At 37.8% G+C, this 23,440-nt stretch overlaps 1 protein-coding gene and 1 non-coding gene across 2 annotated transcripts in view; both read right to left on the bottom strand.

The window, feature by feature from the left end:
- Window positions 1-8,918: 8,918 nt before the first annotated feature.
- Window positions 8,919-9,026, bottom strand: LOC148561857 (small nucleolar RNA R71). The gene has a single exon (XR_015887469.1). It is a non-coding gene; the product is annotated as a small nucleolar RNA R71 (small nucleolar RNA).
- Window positions 9,027-16,973: 7,947 nt separating this feature from the next.
- Window positions 16,974-23,440, bottom strand: part of LOC148561855 (uncharacterized) — a 33,133-nt gene continuing 26,666 nt past the window's right edge. Inside the window, exon 2 of the mRNA XM_088490794.1 lies at window positions 16,974-17,142. Within this exon, the coding sequence (XP_088346920.1) occupies window positions 16,974-17,142 (169 nt within the window). The remainder of the gene's footprint in view (window positions 17,143-23,440) is intronic.

Genomic DNA, 23,440 nt, shown 5'->3' with positions numbered 1-23,440 from the left:
AGAAGTATTATTGGTGATCTGAAAAATCCAAAAAAAATTGATTCTTGAAGCAAGAAAAAGTAGCAAAAAGAAAAAAAGATAGAAAAAAAGAAAGAAAAAGAGAAAGAAAAAGCAAAAAAAAAAAAAATCAAGTAGAAGAAAAAAGCCAAAAGCTCTTAAAACCAAAAGGCAAGAGCAAGGATCCAAGGCTTTGAGCATCAATGGTTAGGAGGGCCTAAAGAAACAAAATCTGTGCCTAAAAAGTTCAAATGAACTGCTTCCCCTAACTAAATGGTTGTGGTGTGAAGATATCAAGTGAAAAGCTTGAGACTGAGCAGTTAAAGTGGTGATCCCAAAAGCAAAAGAGTGTGCCTAAGAACTCTGGACACCACTGTCTGGGACTTTAAGCAAAGCTAAAGTCGAATCTAAGGGTTTCCCCAGTTAAGTGTCTGTGGCATTTATGTATCCGGTGGTAATACGGGAAAATATAATGCTTTGGGTCACGGCTAGGCTAAAAAAGAAGCTTTGTTCAAGAATCAAGAAAAGCTAAATTAAGAGAATCAATAATATCATCTGGATTCTAGTTCCAATGGATGCCAATACTTCTGAGATTCAAAGGAAAGTGAGATGCCAAAACTGTTCAGAAGTAAATAGCTACTATCCCCGCTCATCAATTGGAACTGAGCTTCATTGAAAACTTTGAGATTTATTGTATCTTTTTATTCTTTTTAATCCTACTTGTTTTTGGTTGCTTGCTGCTTGGGGACAAGTAACAGTTTAAGTTTGGTGTTCTGATGATCGGATATTTTATATGCTTCTTGTCATTGTTTCGTTAGTGCAAAAATTACTTTTTGGATGCTACTTTGAGTTTTTATGTTTTTCCTATGTTTTTAGGTGATTTTTTGGTGATTCTGGCAAGTTTTGGAAAAGTCTGATTTAGAGACAGAGAAAGGACTGCAGATGCTGTCAGATTCTGACCTCTATGCATTCAAATGAGCATTTTTGGAGCTACAAAAGACCAAATGACGCGCTCTTAAAGGCGTTGGAAAGATAACATCCAGGGCTTTCCAGGAATATATAATGGTCTATAGTTATCTTTGGAAATAATGGCCCAAAATGGGCGTTGAACGCCCAATTGACTCCCTGCCTGGTGTTTGGACACCCCAGAAGGACCAAAATGGCATTTGGACGCCCACAAGGGAGCAAGCCTGGCGTCCAACACCCCAAGAGTAGTCTAAGCACGTGGATTCACCAAAAACTCAGCCCAAACACTCACCAAGTGGACCCAGAAGTGGATTTTCGCACACTTTAGCTTAGTTTATCACATTTTTGTGATTTTTAATTAATAGTAACATCTTTTAGGTCTAGTATTTTGATTATAAATAAGAAACTTCCTTCCTCATGAGGATCATGCCTCCCAGGAGGGGAGAAGCACAGGCACATTACATTACACTTTCTTAAAGCATGAGTCACTAAACCTCCTAGGTTAAGATTAGGAGCTCTGCTGATTCTCATGGATTAATAATATTGTTGTTTCTATTTCAATATATGTTTGATTCTATTCTAAGATGTATTTTTGTTCTTCAATCTTTACTAATATGGGGTGGATCGGGAGTATGACCCCTTTTTCTACATGGGTTCTTGCGAGTCCTTAGCAGGATAGCATTGAACCACAAGCTTGATTATACATCTCTTAGACAGCTAATCCATGACTTCGTTGGGGACAAGGGAACATCTGTTCAGCCGAGGTACGGGGCGATTAGGGCCTTTATGGTATAAGCTAGAATCATAAAGCGTCATTCTCCAATTCGGAAGATCCGACCTTGTTTGTGGCATTTTGAGTAGGATCATCAAGAGATTGAATTGCTAGAGCTTCACCCTTGTTTAGATTGGATGACCATTAACACCGGCACTTGATTTGAAGCAGAGAAGATTACTGACTATTAGCCCCGGCATTAATCACTTCCTACTTGCCATGGAATGAATCATCCATTGTTGAAGTAGACAGTGAGAAAATTTGATCCAGAAAGAGGAAGCATCTCTGAAGCCTCAACCGCTCTCTTATCATTAATTTCATACCAATCCAGTAACTCTTTTCTTATTCTGTTTTTATGCATTTTTCACAACAACCATCTTTTCTATCCGCCTGACTAAGATTTGCAAGATAGCCATTGTTTGCTTAATCCGACAATCCTCGTGGCATTCGACACTCACTCACCTGAGGTATTACTTGGACGACCTGGTGCACTTGCCGGTTTATCTGTGCGAAGTTTGCGGAGTTCAATTTTGCGCACCATTAATCCATATATCCTAACTAACTTACTAATTACCTTAGTAAAAAGCTTGCGTTATTAGAAACAATAACAACTAACAACCCAAGAATTATCACTAAATGTCGGACATTATGACTCTAGTAACCCATATACTCATTTTCCCAAGTCAAGGAATGAAAGTTCACTCCATAATCAAAATTGGCATTTCATCAAACACATGGAGGGCATAATCACAAAACATGGAAAAATTGAAAAATTACTTAAAACTATGAACAACCAATGATCAAAAGCAACAAAGGAAACTCAATAAACATATAATAACCATCAAACATCAAATTCATTAACCGAAACTCAAACTTACAAGACTATGTATATATTGACAAAGGAAACTAAAATATAAGAAAGTGTAGAACAATAGTGCAATAAAAGAAAAAATTAAAGAAATACTTACAATAGAAACAAGCTAGGATCCAAGATCAAAATTGGGAATTGAAATTGCTACTAAATCCTAATTAAAAACCCTAAGAAAGTTGAGAGAAAACCTAACCTAAAACTACCTAAAACTACTCCTAAGTGTGTTGTATGATGTATATGGTGTGAGTTGGTGTTGCTTGTCCCTTCATATAAGCTTCAGCACCGTAAAAAATGGGCCAAAAAACCCTCAAAATCGCGAGCCATGTGACTTTTTAATGAAGTCACGCATTGGTACCTATGCGTACGCACAGTTGCTGATTTTCATCCTATGCGTACACACAGACGTTGTGCATACGCACACTTGCTGATTTCTGCAAGATGGGTGGAAAAATGCCGGTTAAGAATTTCTTATAAAAACAGCGTTGCAAGTACAGTTCTTAACCGATGAAGATTCCACTATCAATTTAAAAGTGTGTCACAATTAAGATTAATAACCAGGAGTAGAATCCCAGGTCGTTTCCCAAAGAGTTAACACAAGGTGCAATTTATTGGTTAGAATTTTTCTAAGTAATTTTTTGAACTGGAGAATGGAAAAGTAAATGGCTAGAAATTAAAACAATGAGCAGTAACAAGAGATGTTATGTATTTGAAATAAAAGACCTTGGTTAGGAGAGATAATTGGAATTTCTATCATTGTTGTCTTCCCTAAGTGTAATAGCAAAGGGTTATTGCTTCCACTTAGTTAGCCTCTTGCAGTTGTAGGAAAGTCAAGTGGGTATCACTACTCTAGCTCACAAGTCCTAGTCACTTCAGGAGGAAGGACTAGAGTTGGTGAGAATCAAGTTAGCCAGTAATTTCCAATTACAGATTACACTTGAGTATCACAACTCAAGGGTTTCCAATTAATCAACTCCTAAGCCAAGTTGGGAGCTCTACTCCATTAACATGAATGTCCATTTCAATAACATATAATAGGAATAAATAAAAGACATGGTAAAACTCTTGAGAAATTAATCAAATTAAAACTGGTATGGACAATAATCAATACGAATTAAACAAGCAATAAAAATAAATATGAAAATACTTTAATGCATTAATAATAATCAAAGGTGACAAGATCCAAACGTGAATGCAAAATAAACAAAAGGAAAAGAGTAATAGGAAAATTGGAAAAGCAAACTATAGAGATGATGACTTCAATAGAAGGTAGTAGCAGCTCTCTCAAGATCCAATCCAAGGCAAAACTAAGAAATCAAAAACCTAGAGGACAGTAGTTGTTTTTCTTTCTCCAATTCAAAAACTAAAACTAAAAGTAAGTGAAAATGAAAGTGTCTCTAGTCCCAGCTTGCCCCTGCCTCTAGTATGTGTTTTTGGGCTTGAAACTGGGTCCAAATCAGCCCAGAAATCGCCCCAGCAAGTTCTGTTAAGTGCAGCACGTGACGCTTTGTCACGCGTACGCATCGGCCACGCGTACGCATCACTGAACTCCTGCGCTTGTCACTCGTACGCGTCAGTCACACGTACGTGTCGCTGTAAGATGCTTCAAATCATGCGCACGCGCCAGCCATGCATGCGCGTCGCTCCTCGCCTCTCAACTCCTTAGTTTCTTGTGTTCCTTCCACTTTAGCATGCTTCCTCTTCATCCTTTAAGCCATTCATGCCGTGTAAACCTAAAAATACTTAACAAACACATCACGGCATCAAATGGTACAAAGGATAATTAAAAATGAATAATTTTAAGGCCTAGGAAGCATGTTTTCAATCGTAGCACAAAATTAGAAAGGAATGAAAAACATTCAATTTACATGAATAAGTGTGAGAGAAGTTGACAAAACCGACTCAATTCAATCCAAAATATATAAAAAAATAGTGGTGTATCAAATCTCCCCACACTTAAACATTAGCTTGTCCTCATGCTAGCTCAAGGAGACCAAAAGAATGAAGGAAAAAAGGTGAGACTCATGCAATGCAACCTATCTATGCGAATGCAACTACATGCTAAAATACTTCTACCTACTTGGTTTAAAGTAAACAAATTCTCCATGAACAACCATAAGTGAATTCCACTAATTTAAATCTCAAAATAAAGGACAAGTAAACTTGCAAGAAGAAAGCTCATGAAAGCCAGGAACAAAGATTTGAGCACCGAACCCTCACTGGAAGTGTATACACTCTAATCACTCAAGTGTTTATGGGTCGATTCTCTCGGTTCTTGATGAGCGGATAATTTATACGCTTTTTGGCATTGTTTTTAGTATGTTTTTAGTAAGATCTAGTTACTTTTAGGGATATTTTCATTAGTTTTTATGTTAAATTCACATTTATGGACTTTACTATGAGTTTGTGTATTTTTCTGTGATTTCAGGAATTTTCTGGCTGAAATTGAGGGACTTGAGCAAAAATCAGATTCAGAGGTTGAAGAAGGACTGCTGATGCTGTTGCATTCTGACCTCCCTGCACTCAAAATGGATTTTCTGGAGCTAAAGAATTCAAAATGGCGCGCTTTCAATTGCGTTTGAAAGTAGACATCCAAGGCTTTCCAGCAATATATAATAGATCATACTTTGGTCGAGTTTAGATGACGCAAAAGGGTGTTGAACGCCAGTTCTACGCTGCAGTCTGGAGTTAAACGCTAGAAACACGTCACGAACCAGAGTTGAACGCCAGAAACACGTTACAAACTGGAATTCAACTCCAAGAATGATCTCTCCACGTGTAAACTTCAAGCTCAGCCCAAGCACACACCAAGTGGGCCCCGGAAGTAGATTTATGCATCAATTACTTACTTCTGTAAACCCTAGTAACTAGTTTAGTATAAATAGGACTTTTCACTATTGTATTAGACATCTTTGGATTATCTTTTGATCTATTGATCATGTTTGGGGGCTGGCCATTCGGCCATGCCTGAACCTTCATTACTTATGTATTTTTCAACGGTAGAGTTTCTGCACTCCATAGATTAAGGTGTGGAGCTCTGCTGTTCCTCATGATTTAATGCAAAGTACTACTATTTTTCTATTCAATTCAACCTATTCCGCTTCTAAGATATCCATTCATTCCCAAGAACATGATGAATGTGATGATTATGTGACGCTCATCATCATTCTCACTTATGAACGCGTGCCTGACAAACACTTCCGTTCTACATGCAAACAAGCTAGAATGAATATCTCTTAGATATCTAATACAGGGGAACGAGTCCGAGTTATTAATATCTTTGTGGTATAAGTTAGAACCCATGGATGGCCATTCCTGAGATCCGAAAAGTCTAAACCTTGTCCGTGGTATTCCGAGTAGGATCTGGGAAGGGATGGCTGTGACGAACTTCAAACTCGCGATTGCTGGGCGTAGTGACAGATGCAAAAGGAGGGTGAATCCTATTCCAGCATGATCGAGAACTTCCAGATGATTAGCCATGCCGTGACAGAGCATTTGGACCATTTTTATAGAGAGGATGGGATGTAGCCATTGACAACGGTGATGCCCTTACAGAAAGCTTGCCATGGAGAGGAGTAAGGCTGATTGAATGAAGACAGCGAGAAAGCAGAGATTCAAAGGAACAAAAGCATCTCTATACGCTTATCTGAAATTCTCACCAATGATTTACATAAGTATTTTTATCTTTATTTTATGTTTATTTATTATTATTATTCGAAAATACTATAACCATTTGATATCCGCCTGACTGAGATTTACAAGGTGACCATAGCTTGCTTCATACCAACAATCTCCGTGGGATCGACCCTTACTCACGTAAGGTTTTATTACTTGGACGACCCAGTGCACTTGCTGGTTAGTTATGCGAAGTTGTGAAGTTATGTTTGGACCATGGTATTGTGCACCATTTTGTTGGAGCCATTGCCAGGGAGAGAACGAACAACAAATTTTACAACCTGAGTAACAATTTTGCATACCAAGTTTTTGGCGCCGTTGCCGGGGATTGTTCAAGTTTGGACAACTGACGGTTCATCTTATTGCTCAGATTAGGTAACTTTCTTTTCGTTTTCTTTTCACAAAAAAAAATTGTTTTCAAAAATCTTTCGAAAATTATTCAAAATTTTTAAGAATGAATTCTAGAGTTTCATGGTAACATGTTGAAGCCTGGCTGGCTGTAAAGCCATATCCAAATTCTTTTGGATTGAGACTTCCACTTGTCAACATAAAAGGCATGTATATGAAGTGGGATGAAGTATCAGCTGTTATATGCCTGATTTGTATCTTCTAAAGCTTGGCTGGCTAGTAAGCCATGTCTAACCCTCAGATTGGAGCTTTAGACTAAGAGTGCAAGATTCCTAGAATTCATATTAAAAATTTTGGAATCTTTATTTTTCTTTTTCACATTAATTTTCGAAAAAAAATAAAAAAATTTTTTATAAAATCATAAAAATCAAAAATATTTTGTGTTTCTTGTTTGAGTCTTGAGTCAATTTTTAAGTTTGGTGTCAATTGCATTTTTTCTAAAAATTCTTTATGCATTTTTTCGAAAATTCATGTATTCATAGTGTTCTTCATGATCTTCAAGTTTTTCTTGGCCAGTCTTCTTGTTTGATCTTCATATTTTCTTGTTTTGTGTCTTTTCTTGTTTTTCATATGCATTTTTCGTTTGTTAGAGTCCAAGCATTAAAGATTTCTAAGTTTGGTGTCTTGCATGTTTTCTTTGCATCAAAAATTTTTCAAAAATATATTCTTGATGTTCATCATGATCTTCAAAGTGTTCTTGGTGTTCATCTTGACATTCATAGTGTTCTTGCATGCATCATGTGTTTTGATTCATAATTTTCATGTTGTGAGTCATTTTTTTTGTTTTTCTCTTTCATCATTAAAAATTCAAAAATAAAAAAAATATCTTTCCTTTTTTCTCTCATAAATTTCGAAAATTTGGATTGACTTTTTCAAAAATTTTTAAAATCTAGTTGTTTCTTATGAGTCAAATCAAATTTTCAATTTGAAAATCTTATCTTTTTCAAAAGCTTTTTCAAAAATCATATCTTTTTCATTTTTCTTATTTATTTTCGAAAATTTTTAAAACACTTTTCAAAAATCTTTTTCTTAATTTTATATCATATTTTCGAAAATATCATCAACAATTAATGTTTTGATTCAAAAATTTCAAGTTTTTTACTTGCTTGTTAAGAAAGATTCAAACTTTAAGTTCTAGAATCATATCTTGTGATTACTTGTGAGTCAAGTCATTAATTTTGATTTTAAAATTCAAATCTTTTTCAAACCTAATTTTAATCATATCTTTCTATTATATCTTTTTAAAACATATCTTTTTCAAAAATTTGATTTTAAAATATCTTTTCTAACTTCTTATCTTCTTATCTTTTCAAAATTGATTTTCAAATCTTTTTCAACTAACTAATTGACTTTTTGTTTGTTTCTTATCTTTTTCAAAACCACCTAACTACTCTTCTCTCTCTAATTTTCGAAAATACCTCCCTCTTTTTCAAAAATTCTTTTTAATTAATCAATTGTTTAAATTTTAATTTTAATTTTAATTCTCCTTTAATTTTCAAAAATTATCAACTCTTTTTCAAAAATTAATTTTTGAAATTCCCTCTCCCTCTTCTTCTTCTATTTATTTATTCATTTACGAACATTTCTCTTCATCTCATATCTCTTCTACTCTTCTTTTCTTCTACTCACAACAAGGGAACCTCTATACTGTGGTAAAAAGGATCTCTATTATTATTTTTCTATTCCCTTCTCTTTCATATGAGCAGGAGCAAGGACAAGAACATTCTTGTTGAAGCAGATCCTAAACCTGAAAGGACTCTGAAAAGGAAACTAAGAGAAGCTAAAATACAACAATCCAGAGACAACCATACAGGAATTTTCGAACAGGAAGAGGAGATGGCAGCAAAAAATAATAATAATGCAAGGAGGATGCTTGGTGACTTTACTGCACCTAATTCCAATTTACATGGAAGAAGCATCTCCATCCCTACCATTGGAGCAAACAATTTTGAGCTTAAACCTCAATTAGTTTCTCTGATGCAACAAAACTGCAAGTTTCATGGACTTCCATCTGAAGATCCCTTTCAGTTCTTAACTAAATTCTTACAGATCTGTGATACTGTTAAGACTAATGGAGTAGATCCTGAAGTCTACAGGCTCATGCTTTTCCCTTTTGTTGTGAGAGACAGAGCTAGAATATGGTTAGACTCTCAACCTAAGGATAGCCAGAACTCTTGGGATAAGCTGGTCAAGGCTTTCTTATCCAAGTTCTTTCCTCCTCAAAAGCTGAGTAAGCTTAGAGTGGATGTTCAAACCTTCAGACAGAAAGAAGGTAAATCCCTCTATGAGGCTTGGGAGAGATACAAGGAACTGACCAAAAAGTGTCCTTCTGACATGCTTTCAGAATGGACCATCCTGGATATATTCTATGATGGTCTATCTGAATTAGCTAAGATGTCATTGGATACTTCTGCAGGTGGATCCATTCACCTAAAGAAAACGCCTGCAGAAGCTCAAGAACTTATTGACATGGTTGCTAACAACCAGTTTATGTACACTTCTGAAAGAAATCCTGTGAGTAATGGGACGCCTCAGAAGAAGGGAGTTCTTGAAATTGATACTCTGAATGCCATATTGGCTCAGAATAAAATATTGACTCAGCAAGTCAATATGATTTCTCAGAGTCTGAATGGAATGCAAGCTGCATCCAACAGTACTCAAGAGGCATCTTCTGAAGAAGAGGCTTATGATCCTGAGAACCCTACAATAGCAGAGGTAAATTATATGGGTGAATCTTATGAAAACACCTATAACCCCTCATGGAGAAATCACCCAAATCTCTCATGGAAGGATCAACAAAAGCCTCAACAAGGCTTTAATAATGGTGGAAGAAACAGGTTTAGCAACAGCAAGCCTTTTCCATCATCCACTCAGCAACAGACAGAGAACTCTAAACAAACTACCTCTAATTTAGCAAACTTAGTCTCTGATTTATCTAAGGCCACTCTGAGTTTCATGAATGAAACAAGGTCCTCCATTAGAAATTTAGAGGCACAAGTGGGCCAGCTGAGTAAGAAGATCACTGAAACCCCTCCTAGTGCTCTCCCAAGCAATACAGAAGAAAATCCAAAAGGAGAGTGCAAGGCCATTGATATAACCATCATGGTCGAATCCAAAGAGGAAGGGGAGGACATGAATCCCAAGGAAGAAGACCTCCTGGGACGTCCAGTGATCAACAAGGAGTGTCCCTCTGAGGAACCAAAGGAATCTGAGACTCATCTAGAGACCATAGAGATTCCATTGAACCTCCTTATGCCATTCATGAGCTTTGATGAGTATTCCTCTTCTGAAAAGAATGAGGATGTTACTGAAGAGCAAGTTGCCAAGTTCCTTGGGACAATCATGAAGCTGAATGCCAATTTATTTGGTAAAGAGACTTGGGGAGATGAACCTCCCCTGTTCACCAATGAACTAAATGCATTGGATCAACTGAGATTGCCTCAGAAGAAACAGGATCCTGGAAAGTTCCTAATACCTTGTACCATAGGCACCATGACCTTTGAAATGGCTCTATGTGACCTTGGGTCAGGAGTAAACCTCATGCCACTCTCTGTAATGGAGAAACTGGAAATCTTTGAGGTACAGACTGCCAAAATCTCTTTGGAGATTGCAGACAATTCCAGAAAATAGGCTTATGGACAAGTAGAGGACATGTTAGTAAAGGTTGAAGGCCTTTACATTCCTGCTGATTTCATAATCCTAGATACTGGGAAGGATGAGGATGAATCCATCATCCTTGGAAGACCCTTCCTAGCCACAACAAGAGCTGTGATTGATGTGGACAGAGGAGAATTGATCCTTCAACTAAATGAGAACAACCTTGTGTTTAAAACTCAAGGATCTCTCTCTGTAACCATGGAGAGGAAGCATGAAAGGCTTCTCTCACTGCAGAGTTAACTAGAGCCCCCACAGTCAAACTCTAAGTTTGGTGTTGGGAGGCCACAACCAAACTCTAAGTTTGGTGTTGAGCTCCCATATCCAAACTCTAAGTTTGGTGTTGGGAAGTCTCAACAATGCTCTGAACATCTGTGAGGCTCCATGAGAGCCCACTGTCAAGCTATTGACATTAAAGAAGCGCTTGTTGGGAGGCAACCCAATTTTTATTTATCTAATTTTATTTTTATTTTATTGTTCTTTCATGTTTTATTAGGTTCGTGATCATGTGGAATCACAAAATAAATAGAAAAATCAAAAATAGAATCAAAAACAGCAGAAGAAAAATCACACCCTGGAGGAAGGGCTTATTGGCGTTTAAACGCCAGTAAGGAGCATCTGGCTAGCATTCAACACCAGAACAGAGCGTGGATCTGGCGTTAAACGCCCAAAACAAGCAGCATCCTGGCGTTCAGACGCCAGGAATGCACACTGAAGAAAGCTGGCGCTGAACGCCAGAAACAAGCATCAGTTCGGCATTTAAACGCCAGAATTGCATGCAAAGGTGTTTTACATGCCTAATTGGTGCAGGGATGCAAATCCTTGACACCTCAGGATCTGTGGACCCCACAGGATCCCCACATACCTCCACTCACCTTACCTCCTCATAATCCTATATCACCCTTTCCCAAGAACCCTTCACCAATCACCTCCAATTCCCCTCTAAAACCATCATACACCCACCTACACCCACCCACTCAAAATTCAAACCATCACTCCCTCCTTTTCACACCTCATAACCACCTTAAACCCCATATAGCCGAATACACACATCCCTCCATCTCCTCCATATCTTCTTCTTCTACTATTCTTTCTTCTTTTGCTCGAGGGCGAGCAACATTCTAAGTTTGGTGTGGTAAAAGCATAGCTTTTTTTTGTTTTTCCATAACCATTAATGGCACCTAAGGCCAGAGAAACCTCTAGAAAGAGGAAAGGGAAGACAAAAGCTTCCACCTCCAAGTCATAGGAGATGGAGAGATTCATCTCAAGGGTCTATAGCTCAGTGGTAGAACATTTGACTGCAAATCAAGAGATCCCTGAGATACCTCAAGGGATGCACTTTCCTCCACAGAACTTTTGGGAGCAAATCAACACCTCCCTAGGAGAACTGAGTTCCAACATGGGACAACTAAGGGTGGAACATCAAGAGCACTCCATCATCCTTCATGAAATTAGAGAAGATCAAAGAGCAATGAGGAAAGAGCAACAAAGACAAGGAAGAGACATAGAAGAGCTTAAGGACATCATTGGTTCCTCAAGAAGAAAATGCCACCATCACTAAGGTGGACTTATTCCTTGTTCTCAAATTTTCTATTTTTCATTTTCTTTATGTTAAGTTCTTATCTATGTTAGTGTCTTATTACATGATCATTAGTATTTAGTAACTTTGTCTTAAAGTTATGAATGTCCTATGAATCCATCACCTCTCTTAAATGAAAAATGTTTTTAATTCAAAAGAACAAGAAGTACATGAGTTTCAAATTTATCCTTGAACTTAGTTTAATTATATTGATGTGGTGATAATACTTTTTGTTTTCTGAATGAATGCTTGAACAGTGCATATGTCTTTTGAAGTTGTTGTTTATGAATGTTAAATATGTTGGCTCTTGAAAGAATGATGACAAGGAGACATGTTATTTGATAATCTGAAAAATCATAAAAATGATTCTTGAAGCAAGAAAAAGCAGTGAATACAAAGCCTGCAAAAAAAAATGGCGAAAAAAAAATAGAAAAAGAAAAAGCAAGCAGAAAAAGCCAAAAGCTCTTAAAACCAAAAGGCAAGAGCAAAAAGCCAATAACCCTTAAAACCAAAAGGCAAGGGTAAATAAAAAGGATCCCAAGGCTTTGAGCATCAGTGGATAGGAGGGCCTAAAGGAATAAAATCCTGGCCTAAGTGGCTAAACCAAGCTGTCCCTAACCATGTGCTTGTGGCGTGAAGGTGTCAAGTGAAAACTTGAGACTGAGCGGTTAAAGTCAAGGTCCAAAGCAAACAAAGAGTGTGCTTAAGAACCCTGGACACCTCTAATTGGGGACTTTAGCAAAGCTGAGTCACAATCTGAAAAGGTTCACCCAATTATGTGTCTGTGGCATTTATGTATCCGGTGGTAATACTGGAAAACAAAGTGCTTAGGGCCACGGCCAAGACTCATAAAATAGCTGTGTTCAAGAATCATCATACTAAACTAGGAGAATCAATAACACTATCTGAACTCTGAGTTCCTATAGATGCCAATCATTCTGAACCTCAATGGATAAAGTGAGATGCCAAAATATTCAAGAGGCAAAAAGCTACAAGTCCCGCTCATCTGATTGGAGCTATGTTTCATTGATAGTTTGGAATTTATAGTATATTCTCTTCTTTTTATCCTATTTGATTTTCAGTTGCTTGGGGACAAGCAACAATTTAAGTTTGGTGTTGTGATGAGCGGATAATTTATACGCTTTTTGGCATTATTTTTAGTGTGTTTTTAGTAGAATCTGGTTACTTTTAGGGATGTTTTCATTAGTTTTTATGCTAAATTCACATTTCTAGACTTTACTATGAGTTTGTGTGTTTTTCTGTGATTTCTGGTATTTTCTAGCTGAAATTGAGGGACTTGAGCAAAAATCAGATTCAGAGGTTGAAGAAGGACTGCTGATGCTGTTGGATTTTGACCTCCCTGCACTCAAAATGGATTTTCTGGAGCTACAGAAATCAAAATGGCGCGCTTCCAATTGCGTTGGAAAGTAGACATCCAGGGCTTTTCAGAAATATATAATAGTCCATACTTTGGTCGAGTTTAGATGACGCAAAAGGGCGTTAAACTCCAGTTTTATACTGCAGTCTGGAGTTAAACGCCAGAAACACGTCACAAACCAGAGTTGAACGCCAAAAACACGTTACAAACTGGTGTTCAACTCCAAGAATGACCTCTCCACGTGTAAACTTCAAGTTCAGCCCAAGCACACACCAAGTGGGCCCCGGAAGTGGATTTATGCATCAATTACTTACTTCTGTAAACCCTAGTAACTAGTTTAGTATAAATAGGACTTTTCACTATTGTATTAGACATCTTTGGATTATCTTTTGATCTATTGATAACCTTTGGGGGCTGGCCATTCGGCCATACCTGAACCTTCATTACTTATGTATTTTTCAACGGTAGAGTTTCTGCACTCCATAGATTAAGGTGTGGAGCTCTGCTGTTCCTCATGATTTAATGCAAAGTACTACTGTTTTTCTATTCAATTCAACTTATTCCGCTTCTAAGATATCCATTCGTTCTCAAGAACATGATGAATGTGATGATTATGTGACGCTCATCATCATTCTCACTTATGAACGCGTGCCTGACAAACACTTCCGTTCTACATGCAAACAAGCTAGAATGAATATCTCTTAGATATTTAATACAGGGGACCGAGTCCGAGTTATTAATATCTTCGTGGTATAAGTTAGAACCCATGGATGGCCATTCCTGAGATCCGGAAAGTCTAAACCTTGTCTGTGGTATTCCGAGTAGGATCTGGGAAGGGATGGCTATGACGAACTTCAAACTCGCGAGTGCTGGGCGTAGTGACAGACGCAAAAGGAAGGTAAATCCTATTCCAGCATGATCGAGAACCTCCAGATGATTAGGCATGCCGTGACAGAGCATTTGGACCATTTTCACAGAGAGGATGGGATGTAGCCATTGACAACGGTGATGCCCTTAAAGAAAGCTTGCCATGGAGAGGAGTAAGACTGATTGAATGAAGACAACGGAAAGGCAGAGATTCAGAGGAACGAAAGCATCTCTATACGCTTATCTAAAATTCTCACCAATGATTTACATAAGTGTTTTTATCTTTATTTTCTGTTATTTATTATTATTATTCGAAAATACTATAACCATTTGATATCCGCCTGACTGAGATTTACAAGGTGACCATAGCTTGCTTCATACCAACAATCTCCGTGGGATCGACCCTTACTCACGTAAGGTTTTATTACATGGACGACCCAGTGCACTTGCTGGTTAGTTGTGCGAAGTTGTGAAGTTATGTTTGGACCATGGTATTGTGCACCAGTTTGTTGGAGCCATTGCCAGGGAGAGAATGAACAACAAATTTTACAACCTGAGTAACAATTTCGCATACCAGTTCTCTACTAATCTTGCTTTCTAAGCTTGCTTTTCTTCTACCAATCAACACAATTTAATGCACAAATACACATATCAAGAGGTCTTTTCAAGGGTTGTAATGGGGTTAGGGTCAAGCTAGGAATGTATTTATTTTAGTGGACTAAAATCTGAATCCTGATTAACCTAAACTTCTCACCTAACCTAAGATATTCCATGTTATCACAATGCAAAGCCTAGCCATCCATTAAATATTTTCCCACAAATTCATGCACCTGGATATCTTTTAAGTACAAGTCATATGCATTAGTTCACTTATTAGCCTTGGGGCATTTTATCCCCTTTTTATTGCTTTCTCTTTTTTCTTTCTTTTTTTTTCTTTTCTTATTATTCATATTTTTTTCTTTTTTTTTCTTATTTTTTTTAGTGAGTTAATGCATATGATTAATGTGCTAGATGCATGAACAAGTGCCCAACTATTTTTACCTTTTCATATAGGAATATAGAATACTCAATTTCCTAAACATGTATTCTCCAACTCAATTTCCCCACACTTAATTCATGTACACTTCACTAGTCTAAACTAATCAAGGATTCAAATTAGGGACATTTATTATTTTACGCTTAGAGTAAATGATGTGCTAAAATAAAGAATAAATGGGGTAAAATGGCTCAACATTGGTTTGCAAGGGAAATGATAGGGTAAAGCCATATGGATATGTGAGCTAAGTGAAACAAGGCCTCAATCACATAAATGTATGCATACATCAAACCATGGACATATAGAATCAAGCAAGATATAGATCACAATTTTAGGGAGAACAACACATACCAAAATAAAACATTGGTTGATAAAATGAAACCAATCAAATAGGTTCAAAATGTCACTGGTTTTTGTATTCGATCTCTAAAACCATATTCCAAATTAAATATCTTCAAACAAGCTTAACAAAAATTCTAATTCAAATTAGTGAAATGCTATAAAATAGTATCTTGAAAAAGAATTTATCACTTTAACTAAGTAGTACGTAAATGCGAGCAACTACTACTCATGCAAGTTATCCTATTTAACAAAATAAAAATAAAATATTGGTGTTGAGAGAGAGAGATGTTACCTTCGAAAGTCAGTTACCGACCTCCCCACACTTAAGGCTTGGCAAGGTCCTCCGTGCCATCAGTGATGAGAAAAGTGGGGTTGGGAGCATCAGTTCCACTGTCCGGCTCGTCATGGCTCTCCATGCTGTCATGTGAAATGGAGTCCGGGGTATCGGTCTCTTCCGGAGGTGGGTGAGTACTAACAACAAGCTCCTTCAAGTAGTTGTATCGGCGCTTGTTGCGGCGCTCTATTTGCTCAATCTGCTGTCCTTGCCGCTCTAACCTCTCAAGGATCTCCAATAGCAACTGATTGGTGGGTGATTCCTGTAAATGATGGTGGAGCGGAAGATGAAGGAGTGTCGAAGGACGGGCCGTCTTTTCAGCTCGTGAAAGGTGCTGGAGGTCTGATATACTTCCCATTCGTGACAAATTCATCATCCCTAGGAATCATGAATTTCGTATCCCCAACCCGATAGAAAACTCCTACCGCAGATACCATGTTTGTAACCAATACGGGAAAAGGTAGGTTGCCCGTGATCTGCACTCGTCCCATAGCCTGTCGGATGAGTCGTGGCAGGTTGAGAGGTTTCTCTGTGAGAATGCATCAGACGAGAACGGCCATATCAGCAGTGATAGTGGACTCATGAGTGCTCGGAAAGATGTAGTGGGACATGTTCTGTGCCCACATGCGAGCCTCCAAGGTGAGTGCTTGGGCGGAGATGCTCTTAGGTCAAGTCCGGTGTTGCCTATAGATCCAATTGCTGTCAGGTTGGGCGATGACTCTGAGGATGCTGTCCCAGTCAAACTGGTATGTCTAGCGTTCAAGCTGGGCCTCTTGATAGGCATCCAACCCCTTCGGACTCGGTAAAAGATCAAGTACTTTCTGAATGGCACCTTCTAAGACAGGGACTTGCTTTTAGCGAACATAGACAGACTGCAGGGTAGGCAAGTGATAGTTAGAGTAGAATTCAACTACCCAAGAGAGATTGGCTTCTCGCGGCTGCCTCCTTAAGAATCCCTACTGTCTCCTTTCAATGCGGGGCACCACAAAGTCAATGAAATACGCTGGAAGAATGAAGAGGTGCTCATTATCATAATTTCTCTCTGCTAAGACGAGGAACATCCGTTCACAGTAAGGGTTAGTGAATCGTGTGGAGTCTCATGCGGGAAATGCCTTCTCTGCTTCATCAACTCGGATGGTCCTCTTCACTTGCTTAGTAAGTGGCTTGACGCTTGTGGATGGTTGCACCTTAGCCGGTGCTTTTTTAGTTCCCTTCTTCGCCGATGTCTTGTCAGAAGCCTTTTCTTTTCCTCTCTTGATGGCCATCCTGATGAAGGAAGAAAGAGAAGGAATGTCAAATATAGATAGCTAAAAACTGGAAGGAAGAAAATCCAAGTAATAATGAATGCCAAAGAAAAAGATAGTGTCTTAAATACATGGTAGCTACAATATGCAAGTAAGACATCAAGTAAAATCAGGAGGGCATATCATAAAAACTAAATACAAGAGGGATGAAAGCATGCAAGTGACAAGCATGAGAAGAATAGCTCAAGCATAAATATCAACAATAATAGTCATATGTCATAAAATAATGAGCACTTTTAGGATGACAATTAATGAATACTAAATTCAATACCCATGGATTGCAAGGGTTGTGAAAAAGAGGCATTAAGGTACAAGAATAATATAGAAAATAAATCAAAATGCCATGAGAGCTTCTTCACAAACACTTGATGTGTAAAGTAAAAATAGGGGGTAAAGTAATTAATCCAAGTGTATAGAATACCCAAAATAAGATGCCAATTGTCAAAGCACACCTCATAACACAAACAAGCTAAGATATAGCAAAATAATCACCCAAATAAAACTCCAACACCAATATAAAAAGAAAAGATAAAAGAATGAGAAAGAAATTATAGATAACAAAGCTAATATGGAATTAAAAATAAATAAAATAGTAAAGTGCAAGAAATAAAAGAAGAGTGAAAGAGTAGAAGAGAGGAAGAAAAGAAACCTTAAAAAGAAGATGAAAATAGAGAGTTAATTGGGAGTAAGAATGAGAGAAAAGGAGTAAGAAGAGAAAAAGAAAAAGGAAAGAAAATTATGGCTGCTGTATGTGGTGGTTTCCGGTGGTAGTCCGTCGGTGGTGGTGGGGGAGGAAGAGAAAGAAGGAAGAAGTAGAAAGAAAGAAAGAAGAATTAGGATTAGATAGGGATGAGAAGAATGAAAGAAAAGATGTCTGAGCTGCGCGCTGAATTAAGTGACGCGTCGCTTATGACGCGCACGCGTCGCCAACGCATACGCGTGGGTGAGCAGAAAATCAAGTGACGCGTAAGCGTCAGTCGCGCGTACGCGAAACCACTCGTCGTGCCAGTGATGACAAGTCATCTTAGGCTGGTTTTACAAGCCTTTTTCATCTATTTTACTTGGTTTATATGCATTTCTTAGGCAATAAGTAAGTGTTGGATGAGAAATTCATGGTTGTCTTGATTCAATCAAACATTGTTAATTTTATGCATTTTCATGAGATTTTCTACAAGATTTGGTTGTTGTTTTGAAAGATGCAAAATCTTGTGATTATGCCAAGGCTTTGATGAGTTTGTTTGGTTGATGATAGGTAAAAAGAAGCAGAGGAAGAGCAAGGAAGAAAAGAAGGAGAAGCCAACGTTGGAGCCAACGTTAGCCCATCAACGTTGAAGGCAACGTCCTGGAAGAAAAAAACATGGGTGCCAATGTTGGAGGGAACGTTGATGAACCAACGTTACCTCCAATGTCTTTGAAAATGTTCATTTCTGGAGCTGAAAGAATTTTTGGCCACGCGTACGCGTGAAAGAAGAAAATTTTTATATGCACGCATACGCGTACGTTGGTGAGTCACGCGCACGTGTGGAATGGAAAAATTGACCATCCACGCGTATGCATGGGTCACGCGTACGCGTCACCAAACAAACGTTGGAGGTCCAACATTGTCTCAAACGTTGCCTCCAACGTCCGCGAGGAGAAGCCTAGAATTTAGAATTGAGGAACTTGAATCGACGCACACGCGTCTATGACGCGTACGCATGGAGTGGAAAAATGGCAATGCACGCATAAGCGTAGTGTAAGCGTACACGTCGAAAGGCAAAAACACAGCTTTCACGCGTACGCGTGGTATACGTGCACGCGTGGATAGGAGAACGTTGGCACTCCAACGTTGAGTCAAACGTTGATGACAACAACCAGAACTCAAATTTTTAAAGGGACGTTTGACTCAACGTTTGCCCAAAAATGTTGACTCTAACTTTAATACCAAAAAGGCACAATTGGCACACTCTTCTCCTCAATTGCATTAGGCGCCAATCCAATCAATCCCTGCTTCAATCAAGGCTAAGGCCCAAATCCAAATACACTGAAGACTCAACTGAAGATGAGAAGAAGCCTATAAATAGAAGAGAGCCCTGAGGCTAATTCAGAGGCTTAACGGACAGTAAGCTGCATTAATAGTAGGAAGCAGTAGGAGTAGGAGTAGGAGTAGAATAGAAGGCTCTCTTGATACACTTTTTCTTTTCTGCACTTTACATTTCTTCTATACTGAATTCAGTTTCATTTCAATGCAATTTTCAATTTCTGCAATTCTCTTCTGCAAATTTACTTTCTACCAATATTACATCTCTGTTCTTATTGAGCTTGATTTATATTTCTGCAATTTAAATTTTTTGCATCTGTTCTTTGAGCGATGATCCATTGAACACCAACTCATTAGGGGGAGGAGCTCTGTTATGATTCATATGAATTAACTAAAATTCTTCTTCCTCTCAATTCAATTGAATAGCTATTGGATATCCTCTGTTTTGTTTGATGATTCATTTACTTCAGAAGGTGGTTTAAATCTGTGAATGCTTGTGTGAACCTCGGAAGAGGAATCATGAGCGTTAGAACTGAGGCTCTATCCTTCACAAACCTCTTGATCAACACCATTCGGGAGGATTTGAGATCTTGAGGATTTGTGTGGCTTATGGATGAGAAAACATGCTTAACCTATTCTCATGACAATTAGATCAAGGAATTGGCAATATTGATTGTGATTAGAGAGATTGGATTGCCAAGGAATTGGGATCCAATCAATTTCAATCTGCCATAGATCTATTCATATGATTGAGAAGGAAGTTGAGACCCATTTTATTCATTATGGATTATGATATCTCCAATCCCTGATGAGTCTTCCTTTCTAGATTTACGTTTCTTGCCATTTAAGTTTCTGCTGATTTACATTTTGCACTTTAAATTCACTGCAATTTACATCCTGTCAGTTTAATTTCACTCTATTCATCACTGTTATCTTGACTAGACTAATCACCATAAATAAGTTTCTTGATCCATCAATCATCGTGGGATCGACCTGACTCACGTGAGTTTTACTACTTGATGCGACCCGGTATACTTGCCGGCGAGTTTGTGTGGAAATCTAATTTCCCCCATCAAGTTTTTGGCGTCGTTGCCGGGGAATAATTTAGTTCAACAATGATTAAGTGGGTGATAAGTCTAGATTAAGCATTTTCTTTGTTTTTGTCAGTTTGGTTCTTTTAATTTTTGTTTTTTGCTGTTACTAAGGTGTTTGTGTTTTTGCCTCACCAAGAAATTGTCATCTGAGACATGAATTTCAAATTTCTTTGGTGATTGTGTTTTGCAAAAATTTAAATGGAGTTCACTTCATCCTTTGATCAAAAAAATTTCATGGGATATTACCCACCACCACAAAATGATTCAAGTCATTATCCTAATGGTGGCTGGGAATATCACCAAAAAATGACAGATTATGAGCAATCCAACCAGTGGGGATATGCTCCAGGGTTGGTGCACAAAATTGTGATTATCAATGGTGCCAATAGCTTGTTACGCACAATTGTAATCTCAACTCTTTTTCACAACTCCACACAACTAACCAGCAAGTGCACTGGGTCGTCCAAGTAATAAACCTTATGTGAGTAAGGGTCGATCCCACGGAGATTGTCGGCTTGAAGCAAGCTATGGTCATCTTGTAAATCTCAGTCAGGCGGATTCACATGGTTATGGAGAATTGATAATTAAAAGATGAATAAAATATAAAATAAGATAGAGATACTTATGTAATTCATTGGTGAGAATTTCAGATAAGCGTATGAAGATGCTTTGTTCCTCCTAAACTTCTGCTTTCATATTGCCTTCATCCAATCATTCATACTCCTTTCCATGGCAAGCTTTATGTTGGACATCACCGTTGTCAATGGCTACTTCCGGTCCTCTCAGTGAAAATGGTCCAAATGCACTGTCATCACAAGGCTAATCATCTGTCGGTTCTCGATCATGTTGGAATAGGATCCATTGATCCTTTTGTGTCTGTCACTACGCCCAACACTCACGAGTTTGAAGCTCGTCACAGTCATCCCTTCCCAGATCCTACTCGGAATACCACAGACAAGGTTTAGACTTTCCGTATCTCAGGAATGGCCACCAATGATTCTAGCCTATACCACGAAGGTTTTAATCTTAGATTAGAAACCCAAGAGATACACATTCAAGCTTGTTTGCATGTAGAATGGAAGTGGTTGTCAGGCACGCGTTCATAGGTGAGAATGATGATGAGTGTCACGGATCATCACATTCATCAAGTTGAAGAACGAGTGTATATCTTAGAGAGAAGTAGGCGTGAATTGAATAGAAAACAGTAGTACTTTGCATTAATTCATGAAGAACAACAGAGCTCCACACCTTAATCTGTGGTGTGTAGAAACTCTACCGTTGAAAATACATAAGAACAAAAGGGTCTAGGCATGGCCGAATGGCCAGCCTCAAACGTGAACATATAAGTTCAAAATATGAAAAGTGTGTAAAGCTCTCCAAATACAATAGCAAAAGGTCCTATTTATAGAAAACTAGTAGCCTAGGGTTATAGAAATAGGTAATTAATGCAGAAACCTTCTTTCCGGGCCCACTTGGTGTGTGCTTGGGCTGAGCATTGAAGCTTTCATGTGTAGAGACTTTTTTTGGAGTTAAACACCAACTTTTGTGCCAGTTTGGGCGTTTAACTCCAGCTTTTATGCCAGTTCTGGCGTTTTGACGCCAGAATTTTTATGCTGACTTGGAATGCCAGTTTGGGCCATCAAATCTCAGGCAAAATATGAACTATTATATATTGCTAAAACGCCAGGATGTCTACTTTCCAACGCAATCGAGAGCGCGCCCATTGGGTCTCTGTAGCTCTAGAAAATCCACTTCGAGTGCAGGGAGGTTAGAATCCAATAGCATCTGTAGTCCTTTTTCAGCCTCTGAATCAGATTTTTGCTCAGGTCCCTCAATTTCACCCAGAAAATACCTGAAATCACAGAAAAACACACAAACTCATAGTAAAGTCCAGAAATTTGATTTTTATTTAAAAACTAATAAAAATATAATAAAAACTAACTAAAACATACTAAAAATATACTAAAAACAATGCCAAAAAGCGTATAAATTATCCGCTCATCACAACACCAAACTTAAATTGTTGCTTGTCCCCAAGCAACTAAAAATCAAATAGGATAAAAAGAAGAGAATATACAATGAATTCCAAAAACATCTATGAAGATTAGTCTTAATTAGATGAGCGGGGCTATTAGCTTTTTGCTTCTGAACAGTTTTGGCATCTCACTTTATCCCTTGAAGTTCAGAATGATTGGCATCTATAGGAACTCAGAATTCAGATAGTGTTATTGATTCTCCTAGTTAAGTATGTTGATTCTTGAACACCGTAACTTTATGAGTCTTGGCCGTGACCCTAAGCATTTTGTTTTCCAGTATTATTACCGGATACATAAATACCACAGACACATAACTGGGTGAACCTTTTCAGATTGTGACTTAGCTTTGCTAGAGTCCCCAATTAGAGGTGTCCAGAGCTCTTAAGCACACTCTTTTTGCTTTGGACCACGACTTTAACCGCTCAGTCTCGAGCTTTCACTTGACACCTTCACGCCACAAGCACATGGTTAGGGACAGCTTGGTTCAGCCGCTTAGGCCAGGATTTTATTCCTGTGCCCTTCCTATCCACTGATGCTCAAAGCCTTAGATCCTTTTTATTTTACCCTTGCCTTTTGGTTTAAAGGGCTATTGGCTTTTTCTGCTTGCTTTTTCATTCTCTTTTTTTTCTCTTTTTTTTCGCATATATATATATATATATATATATATATATATATATATATATATATTGCTAGCTCTTCATTGCTTTTTCTTGCTTCAAGAATTATTTTTATGATTTTTCAGATTATCAATAACATTTCTCCTTTTCCATTATTCTTTCAAGAGCCAACAATTTTAACATTCATGGACAACAAATTCAAAAAATGCACTGTTCAAGCATTCATTTAGAAAAATAAAAAGTATTGCCACCACATCAAAATAATTAATCTGTTTTAAAATTTGAAATTCATGCACTTCTTTTTCTTTTTTTTTATTAAAACATTTTTCTTTTAAGAAAGGTGATGGATTCATAGGACATTCATAACTTTAAGACATAGACACTAAGACACTAATGATCATGTAATAAAGACACAAACATAGATAAACCTAAAGCATAATTTTCGAAAAACAGAAAAATAAAGAACAAGGAAATTAAAGAACGGGTCCACCTT

The sequence above is a fragment of the Arachis ipaensis genome, chromosome B6 (assembly GCF_059453495.1).
Source record: "Arachis ipaensis isolate K30076 ecotype BB chromosome B6, ASM5945349v1, whole genome shotgun sequence".
Taxonomy (NCBI): Eukaryota; Viridiplantae; Streptophyta; class Magnoliopsida; order Fabales; family Fabaceae; genus Arachis; species Arachis ipaensis.
The sequence above is the reverse complement of the archived record's forward strand: the minus strand, read 5'-3'. Positions and strand labels throughout refer to the sequence as shown.